This window comes from Trichoderma citrinoviride (assembly GCF_003025115.1).
Source record: "Trichoderma citrinoviride strain TUCIM 6016 unplaced genomic scaffold BBK36scaffold_14, whole genome shotgun sequence".
Lineage (NCBI taxonomy): Eukaryota > Fungi > Ascomycota > Sordariomycetes > Hypocreales > Hypocreaceae > Trichoderma > Trichoderma citrinoviride.
Window position 1 is genome coordinate 19,323 of NW_020194722.1, and position 9,556 is coordinate 28,878.

Genomic DNA, 9,556 nt, shown 5'->3' on the forward strand with positions numbered 1-9,556 from the left:
CCCTCTCGGCGTCTCCTCTGCTCGATGGAAATCTCAGGCCTCAAGCCAAAAATCAAAAAGGAATCAGCGCGATTCCAGCAGCAAACAACTAAAATGCGAAAAAAAAAGGCTTCCGCAAACCCTGTCGTTACCGGCCCAAACTCCCCAACGCCTCTTTTATCCACCCGGTCCGTCCATGGCCCTCGGACAATGCATCCGGCCTGCCCCTACACGCCCGCCCGCTCACTGCTGAGCAGACGGAGTCGCATCATTATCGGCCAGAAACCACGCACTTCTCGCGCGCTCTCTTCCCCTCCCCTCTCGTCTCTCTCGCTTGCTACGCTTGGTGTAGACCCTCGGTCGGTACCCAAACGAGTGGTCATGGCCAGCGCGCAGCTCTTTGTCGGTGCCGCAGAATCAGCTACGCCCCGGCAAGCCCAACGTACTTTGAGCAAAGGGCGTCTCCATTCTTTACTCTTCCTCAGAATCCGAGTCGTCGCTGGACTCGTCGTGGCGGTTGTGCGCCGGCGCATGCGAGGCGTCATCGGCAGGCTCTTGGCCGGGCTTGTACAGCTGTTGGATGGCTGTCAGCTGCGCGATGCGAGCCTCCTGCTCCTGTGCGCTCATGGGCTTGTTCTTCTTGGGCTTCGAAGCCGATTTAGGGGCCTGCTTTGCGGGAACCGCCCGATTAACTTCCGGCGATTTGGTTGTGGCGTTTGAGTCTTTACCGAATCCCGGGAGCACCTTCTTGCAGAGGTCCCATAGCTTGTTGAGCGCGTCGCTGCTAAGCTGGTCGATATCCAGTTCAAGCTCGCCCTCGTTGTTTTCCTGGTGGCATCCAGTTGCGTTAGCATCGAAGTTGACAAACAATCATGGGGTATCGTATCAATAAACTCACATTCTGGCCAGTGTCACGCTTGATAATGTCAATGGCGCGATCGAGGTGAGGGTATTCAAGGTCATTGATGGCGCTAGCAATCTGATCTTTGTCCGCCGGAGAAAGCGTCCTCTTGGGCGCGGGCTTCTTGGCGCTGCTCGACTTCTTGGGAGGCGGTGCGTGGGTCGACGACTTGCGTGAAGGGGCGCTGCCCGCCGCCTTGCTCTTGCTGGGCTTGCTCGACTTCTTGGCCGACTTGTCCTGGTGCTTGGGCTTGGCCTCGCTCTGCTTCTGCGCCACCTTGTACAGCGCCTGCTGCACCGTGTCGACAATCACCCTCTGGCAGTCAATCAGCGCCTGCGGGGTGCCCGACGCGAACATGCTGTTGAGCTTGCTGCTCTCCTCCTCCAGCTTGGCCTTGAGCTCCTGGAGCTCCTTGGAGTTGTCCACGGCGGGCGCCGCGGGCTCGTCGTCGTCGCTCTCGTCGTCGTCGTCCTCGTCACTGGCGTTGGACGCAGACGCGGCGGGCGCGTTGGACTTTGCGTACTTGGCTAGCCAGGCATCCTTGCCCTTCATCAGCTGGACGTAGAGGTTCTCCAGCTGCTTGGCCAGGTTGGACACGGGGTTGCCCTGGTCGGGCGGGCCGTTGAACTGGTAGCAGTTGGCAAAGATGAGGCGCACGTTCTTGTCAAACTCCTTGGCGTTTGTGATTTCGCCGCTGTTGACCATGCGCGATACCTTGCCCAGGTCCATGGGCTTCTTGATGATGGAGTAGTAGTCGGGGATGTTGAGGCCCTCGGCGTCGACGGCGTCGAGGAACCACGTGTTGAGCGTCGAGTTCTTGGGGTGCATGAGCTCCGCCAGCACCTCGTCGCAAAATTGCATTTCGGGCTTGAGTTTCTTGCGAGAAGGCTTAGTGGTATAATCGATATCCTTGGGCTTCGGTGCCCTTACCGTCCGTTTTGGCCTGTCGGCGTCGGCGATGGAGCCTCGACGATCCACGCTGGGCTCTGCGGCCTGCGGCTTTGCCGGCTTGGCATCGGCGACGGGGGGCGGCGGCGGCGGGCTGGATGCTGGGCCCGAGGACTGCCGCCGCACGGAGTTGTCGAGGCTGGGCATGGCGCGGTGCTCGCGCGGGGGCTTCGGCTTGGCCACAGACTTGGGCCGCGCGGGCTCCTCTTCGGGGATCGCGATGGACTCCTGCCACACATTTCGTACTGCGTAGAATGCGGCGTCCGTGACCTCGTGCTGGGCGCCGTTGAAGGTCAGGGTGTTCTCGTAGATGAGCCCCAGGTCCTTCTTCATTTCACCAAACGTAGCGTAGATGGGGTTGGGGTCGCGCAGGCCTCGGTCGATTTCAGCCAGGTCCATGGGCTTGTCGATCCTCGCCAAGTAAGACTCCCCCAGAGCCGGCCACAGCTTGGGTACCGAGTCCCGGAAGTGGCCACCGTGCTTGGTCTTCTTGACCCTGCCAATGATCTTTCGAATCTCGCGGCGCTGGAACGGCGTGATCTTCTTCTCGAGAACCGACGCGTCTTTCCACTTTGCGATGGAAGCAAGGCGATCCCCGCCACTGTCATTAGCAGAAGCAGGAGCGTCAGTAGCAGCAATCTCATTCTCAGCCGAAGGAGTCGCGGTCGCGGCGGCGCCGTCGTCCTCCTGAGTCTCCGTCTTGGCGCGCTTGGCAGCCGGTTCATCTTCCAGTTCCTCGTCTCTCTCTCTGGCAACCTTTGAGCCGGGCGCGTCAGACATGGACACCTCGATCGAGGTATCGGCAGGCGACGTGGCATCAAGAGCCAGCTTTGAGATGCTCGAAGATCCGAGATCGACATCGGATGATGGAGGAGCCGTCTCCGCAGCCTCTTCAACCTTGGGCTTGGGCTTCGCAGCGTCTTCCTCGGGCTTGACAGTGGGCTTGTCGTCGGTCATGACGGTATCCGCATCGGCATCGGCATCGGCGTCAGTTTGAATGTCCTTGGGGGAGGAGGCTTTGGCCTCCTCAGTCTTCTCCTCAGTCTTCTCCTCGGCCTTGGCCTCGGTAGATTCCTTGGGTGCAGGCTCTTTGGCAGTTGTGGGCGCAGCGGCAGTGTCGGCGGGGGCTTTCGCATCGTCTGCGCTCTCAGCGTCTGTCATCTCTACGTCTGGCTTTTCCTGCGCTGGAGCCTCGGCCTCTGTTTTCTTCTGCGCTACTGCTTCCTCGGCAGGCTTCTTCTCCTCGTCCTTGGCGCTGTCGACAGGCTTTTCCTGCGGCTTCTCCTGCGACTTTTCCTGTACGCTCTCAGCTTCGGTTGCCACAGGCGCATCAGCGGGTGGGGTATCCTTCTTCTCAGCCTCTACAGCCTTCTCCTGATCACCCTCCTGGGCCTTGTCCTTGTCTTGATCCTTGTCTTTTTCGCCCTCTCCGTTTGTGGTGCTCACGCCGTTGGGGGTGTCGGTCGATGCAGCCGGCGACGGCTTGCCGTTGACAAGTGCCTCGTCGGGCTTGTCGGACGACGCTTTGCTTTCCTTCTCAGCTTCGGGTTTCGCGCTGTTGGCCGACTCTGAGACAGGTGGCGCATGGCTAGAAGCGCGCAAACAACATCTGTGGTTAGCAATACACGCGCATATGATGCAGAGGGAGACGCGAGCAGCAAGCGATGAAGAGGAGCGTCACGAGCAAACACTCACCCGTTGACCTCGGCCGTCTTGTCCTTGTCAGCCATGGGCGGCTGGTCCGCAGTCGGCGAAGCCATCTCTGGGGTAGTCGAGGGGTTCGCGATTAAGGTGCGCGCTAGAGACAGGTGATGATCCGCAGTTGGTGAATCTAGCAAAGGAGGCGCGACATCAAACGCAGCAAGGGCGACGGCCCGCGAAGTCGAGCGATCCGGTGGCGTCGAGGGGAAGCGCAAGGCTGAAGGGTTGCGGTGCGATGGGCGGCGGGAGCTGCGGATACGGTATCACGTAGTGCGAAGCTTGAGTGAGGGAGGAAGAAGAGTAAGGTAGAGGTGATGGAGCAGAGATAAAAACAAGCTCTGTAGCGTCGCGCACTCGAGGCAGCAAAAAGCGATCGATTGGTGAGCGGAAGCTGAGCTGCACTGGCGGCGCGCAACAATGGGAAGCTTCAGTGCACGATCGGCGACTTCCCGCAGGTGACGGGATTGTGACGAAGAGCTGAGCTGAGGCTGAAGCGCAATTGCTGCAGCCTTGCGACAAACTCGATGCGACCGGGACACACGAGGCTCGAGATGCGCTGCGACGGGATGCGATGCGATGCGATGCGCGGCGGCGTGGACAAGGGCAGGATGCGGCTAGTGACGAAACCGGCTGTCGTCACGATGCAAGGAAGAGCTTCCCCCAAAATAAAACAATAGGAATATTTTTGGAGAAGAGAGAATGCGAATGCGCGATGGTTGGTCGGAATAGTCAACAAAGTACCAGCCGCGGCAAAAGGTCGGCAGAGTGCGGATGCGCGGGCTGTGGTTGGCTAGCGGGCCTCTATATTTTTCAAAGGGAATTCTTTTCAATTTTTTATTCCCTGGAAGCCTTCTCTTGCCTGTTGCGGCCGCTTGGCGATTCGTTCGCTAGTTGGTTGGGGGCGGCGTTGCTTCGGAAGACGGAAGACGGAAAAAGAAAGGGACGAGGGAGGGGGAGGGGAGGCCCTTTTTTTTTGCGAGGAAAAGCGCGTGCACGTCAGTGAGATTTCGCCGGCTGGAGGCGCGGTGGTATTTATGAGTGACGACGGGCGGCGGCGCGACGGGCGCGATGTGAGGTTAGGCGGGTTATGCCGCAGCCGGGGTTGCCGCCTTAAGGGAGCTGTGGCTGGTGGCTGGAGCCGGCGGGGGCGCTGATTGGCCGCGGCCGGGCTGATGCGCCACCCGGCGTGCTGTTGCTGCTGGGGCCACAATGCGGTGTCACGGACAGCGGAGGGAGGGAAAAAAATTGCAGGCGAGACGGGAAGGCAGACGAGGAGGGGCTGGAGGCGCTGCCGTCTATTATGGTGAGCTTGCTAGTGCCTGTACGTGTGCTCATGGCGGGACGAGACGAGGCTGGGGTCTGCTGCTGCTTCTGCTGCTGGTTGAAGCTACCTATGCATGCATCCATCGCAACTGACCGCGTTTTTGCCCATCCATCGATCCATCCCCTTGCCGTGCCTTAGCTTTCTGGTGAGGTGGCTGGGCCGTGACAAAGACTCGGTCAGTGGGAAAGGCATGTTGGGTTCCGTGGAGGATGCCTGCATGTTGTTGGGATACAGAGGGGGGAGCAGGGGAATGGGGTCAGGCTCAGCTTGGGGCATCGTGGCCTGGAAGCTGGATCTGGGCCCGTAGAACGCGGATCACCTGGAGCATCAGTGCTGAGGATTTACAATGTCGTGGGATGGACAAGAGATGTCGATGAGAGGTGATACGTTGCTTTGTGCTGTGTTTTCGCGTTGTAAAGGCCAGATGCAGAACCAAAGCAGCAAAGATGTAAGAAGACAAAGAGCTGCTCATGCCAGCCCAAAACAACGCGTACATCACCAACACTGAAGCATCAGCGAAAAGAGAGGAAAAACTGGCATGTGAGCTACACCTGCAGGACGGTATGTGCTCGCACAGGTCGACTGTGCTTTGTGCTTGTCGTGTGTAGGCCACTTCAAGGATGATGATGGAGGTGGATGGATGGATGGATGGATGCCTCTGCCTTGGAAGTTGATGACATTGCGATCCACGCGTCGCCGATAACAAAGCAAACCAAAGGCGTAGCTCAAGACCCAAGCCAGAACGACGCGCCAAAAAATTATTTTCGCGGGGCGCATGCTGCAATTGGGGGGTGTGATTGTCGCACTCGTATGCGATTACCTGGAGATGCAGTTATCCGGCAACTGCACACAGCAACAACTTAGATACTAGCTCGAGCCAGAAGTGGGAAGAAGGACAAAAATGGGGTGACCCTGTGGCGCAGTTAGCTGCTGTGGCGCCACCACGAGACAGGGAGGCTAAAAGTTGGAACTTGCGCGAGCTGCACGTTTTCAGAGCAAACGGCTTGTGAAGCCTCGAAAAAGGTACCCCAGCGCCGGAGAGCCAATGGGCTGCCGTGGGCGGGCCATTTGCGGCGATTGGCCTGGTTGACTCAGCAATCGCGCTAGACCCTCGTCAGCACAGGCAAGACAGGAAAGCCAGGCTTATCCGAACTGGTCGGAGCGGAGTCGGATTGCTCCGAGTGCACGTGAACAGGCGAATGCAAGCACAAACTGGAAGCTCACGTGATCAGCATTCAACGACAAACGGAGCATGCTTATGTCATCGCTTATCGCTATCGCTGAACCAATGCAGGTGCGGGTCCTCCATCAACAACTCACGCTAGACTCGGCCAGTCAAAAAAAAAAAAAAAAAAAAGTTCATCAGGCAGATTGTCAACAAGTTCGTGAAATTTTCCATCTTCCAGTGATAAAAGAGGTGAAGAAGATTAGCGACATTCAGCATTTCACAGTCTTCTCTGAATCTTTCCAGCCTCGTCGCCGCAACCGCAAAGGAACCCAAAGCGCAACAAGGCAGCCGCAACGTCCTCGCACCTCGAGGAAGTTGCCTTCCCTCTCCCATCACCATTAACGTCTTCAACTTCCTCTCCTCCATCCTCTCCCCTCTTCCATCCCCCATGTCGACCCCCAAGAGGAGAACCCCGGCCAAGCTGGCCACGCCGGTCGTCAAGCCGGATGCGAGGAGGACAGCCAGGAACACAATTGATGAGTCGAGAACAACCGTCGCCGGCGCCGATGCTCTGCGCAGCTCGCAGGCCGAGACGATAGAGATCTCGTCCGACCCGGACAGCGACGAGGACATGTCCGACGTCGAGGACGTGAATGGCGCGGCCGACGAGGCTGAGCAGAACCCTGAGCAGAAGCCCCTGGCCAATGGCCAGCCGAAGCAGTCCGGCAAGGACGACGAGGCCGAGTCCGACGCCGAGGAGACGTCGCCCTCGTTCGGCGAGCTGCTGCGCGGCAGCGAGGCCATCGACGTCACCGCCATGCTGCAGCAGTCGTCGGCAGACAGCAGCAACGCCGCCGCCCAGGCGTCGCGCAGCGCCATCGCCCCTCCCTCCCACCAGTCCCTCACCACCGTCCTCACCCAAGCCCTCAAGACCGACGACACAGACCTGCTCGAGTCCTGCCTGCACACGACCGACATCCACACCATCCGCAACACAATCGAGCGCATCGACAGCTCCCTGGCCGGCATCCTGCTCAACAAGGTCGCCGCCCGCCTGCACCGACGGCCCGGCCGCGCCGGCACCCTCATGACCTGGGTGCAGTGGACGCTGGTGGCTCACGGCGGTGCGTTGGCCGCGCAGCCCAAGCTCCTGCACGACCTCAACAGCCTGCAGAAGGTGCTCGCCGAGAGGGCAAAGGGGCTCAACAGCCTGCTCGCCCTCAAGGGCAAGCTGGACATTCTCGAGGGCCAGATGGAGCTGCGCCGCAGGATGCAGAGGAGCGCCGGCCTCCTCGGCGAGGGCGAGGACGCCGACGAGGAGGACGTCATCTACGTGGAGGGCGAGGAGCGCGACGCCGAGCAGAAGAACCTGGCCAACGGAGTGCGCTCGCGGAGGAGGGGAGAGACTGGCGCCGACGCCGATGACGATGAGGACGATGACGACCGCGTGCTGAACGGCTTCATCGGCGACTCAGAGGACGACGAGGAGGGCTCCGAGCAGGATGAAGAGGAGAGCGATGCGGAGGAGGACCAGCTGGACGAGGACGAGGTCGACTTTGACGACGTGGACGAGTCCATGGGCGAGGACGAGGAGAGCGATGTCGAGGTTGCGCCGCCGACCAAGATGCAGAAGGTGTCGAAGACGTCTGGAAAGAAGAAGTGAAGACGTGGAGGGATAGTGGGCGAAAGAAGTAAGAGGGATACAGAGACAGAGAGAGTGGACATGTACGTGCTGTATGTATCGAGTACAAAAAGTTTCGCGAGGCAAAACAGGAGATGCGAAGGAAGAAGAAAAGGCATAGCATTTTCCGGCATTCCGAGGTCCCTCGTTCTTTGGGCGTTTCCGGTATTTTTACTTTAATGTTTGTCAAGAGTTTCATGTAGATGTGGAATATTTCAATTGGTTTTTGTTCATTTGCTTTCATTGCGAATTCTGCCCGAGTGTTTCGGTCTTGGTGTGAATTTCTGTTCGATTATTGGTCTTGTTCTGAATTCCTGCCGTCTTTGAGTCATGGCTTTCCTATGTGTTTGATAACTTGAGAGCAAAGGGTGATAGGAAGGCTTTAGTATATCACCAGCCTCGATTTGTAAAAGCGTAGAGTTTCCATGGGCTGGAAGGGCAAGACAGAGCATGTTTTAATAGCAGAGTTCCTTACAGTCCTTACCTACATTCACCAACAGATACACACATAGACACTTTCATTCACAAATAAACAAAAGACAACCCCAAAGCCATCATATCAGTCCCTCAACGATCGATCCACATACTAGAGCATGTACGCATACAAACCACACACACTTCCAACCCATCATCTCACCACATCTCCTCTTCCTTTTCCTTTCACAGCACATTCCCGGAACAGTCAAGCAGTCCAGTCCAGTCCAGTCCAGTCCAGTTCAGACAGGCAAGGTCACAGGAGCAAAAAAAAGTCACCAAAATGGAGGCCCTCCAAAGCTCTACCATAACTCTCAACTCATCCCATTCGATTCGCTCGCTCGCTCGCTCGCTCGCTTGCTCGTCATTTATACTAATAAAGAAGATAATATCGAAACGATGAAAACACCAAAAAAGAGCAACACGATTCCCCACCGAGGTCCTTCATTTGGGGGGTGGGAGCCGCTTTTTATTTTGTTTTCGCAAAACGTGAAAGAAAACATGTCCCCTATTACGCCGATTCGCCCCATATCGCCATGCATTGGAAAAGAAACTGACAGAAAAGGATAATGAATGTAAGAGGTAGCGAGCAAAAGAAGAAAAAGCAAAAAGACATTGGTGACGAGGAAAAAAAGTGAACGGGGGCTGTGTGTCTATGGCCGTGAAAGACATGAGAATGAGCCATTAAAATCGTATAGCGGATGCGGCTGTAGTGGTAGAAAGTGTCTCGTGCAGTGTAATGTGTAATCAACAATAGCAAAAGTGTCGTGACATTTCGCTCGCTCGTCTTCAAACAATGCCATGCCGCAAAAAAGTGCGCAAGATGTAAAGCTGAAAGGATGAAGCGGGAAAGTGTATGGGCTGAGAGATGAAAGGAGAGAGGTTGTGGCATTTGATACCACAACAGCAGCACAGGGGGAAGACGGTCGATTGAGAAGAGACTTAGATGGCCCAACTGCCTCTCCTCTCGCGCACGCCCCAGGCCAGCGGATCGAGATTGTCCAAATCAGGGTGCTGCCTCGCCCACTCGGTAATGTAGGCCCGCAGCGCCGCCCATCGCGGACACCTCTCCTCCTCGGGCGCGTTCACGTCGAGCTTCATCTCGACCATGTGGCCCTTGGCCATCTGCTTCTCGTCGTCCCTGCGCAGCTCGTCAATGCCAATGTGGCTGATGCGCGACAGCTCCTCGTCAAAGCCGCGCGCCATGGCCGGGTAGCCCAGCGACAGGTAGTTGTACACCTGGGTGACGAAGTCCTCGCCAAACTCTTGCAGGATCTTCTCGTCGCGCTCGGCCTGGGCCTTTTCCCGCTGCAGCCGCTCGCCACGGCTTCTCGCGTTTCCGCCGCTACGGCTGTACCCGTTGCCAGAGTTGCCGGAGCC

The 9,556-nt window shown here is 57.7% G+C and overlaps 3 protein-coding genes across 3 annotated transcripts in view; 1 reads left to right on the plus strand and 2 right to left on the minus strand.

The window, feature by feature from the left end:
* Positions 1–103: 103 nt before the first annotated feature.
* On the minus strand, positions 104–1,757 carry BBK36DRAFT_1136374 (Bromodomain-containing protein). The gene is made up of 5 exons (XM_024892957.1): positions 878–1,757; positions 451–807; positions 336–414; positions 242–264; positions 104–201 (listed from the first exon to the last, which is right to left on the minus strand). Exons 1-2 carry the CDS (start codon positions 1,739–1,741, stop codon positions 451–453), a joined length of 1,221 nt encoding a protein of 406 aa, XP_024746327.1. The 5' UTR covers positions 1,742–1,757; the 3' UTR covers positions 104–201; positions 242–264; positions 336–414.
* Positions 1,758–6,365: 4,608 nt separating this feature from the next.
* Positions 6,366–7,853, plus strand: BBK36DRAFT_1207346 (NUC189-domain-containing protein). The gene is made up of 3 exons (XM_024897397.1): positions 6,366–7,688; positions 7,737–7,786; positions 7,817–7,853. Exon 1 carries the CDS (start codon positions 6,470–6,472, stop codon positions 7,682–7,684), a length of 1,215 nt encoding a protein of 404 aa, XP_024746328.1. The 5' UTR covers positions 6,366–6,469; the 3' UTR covers positions 7,685–7,688; positions 7,737–7,786; positions 7,817–7,853.
* A 1,265-nt stretch (positions 7,854–9,118) lies between these two features.
* Positions 9,119–9,556, minus strand: part of BBK36DRAFT_1144074 (hypothetical protein) — a gene marked incomplete at both ends in the record, with an annotated part of 2,089 nt that continues 1,651 nt past the window's right edge. The window contains one exon of the mRNA XM_024893645.1: positions 9,119–9,527. Within this exon, the coding sequence (XP_024746329.1) occupies positions 9,119–9,527 (409 nt within the window). The remainder of the gene's footprint in view (positions 9,528–9,556) is intronic.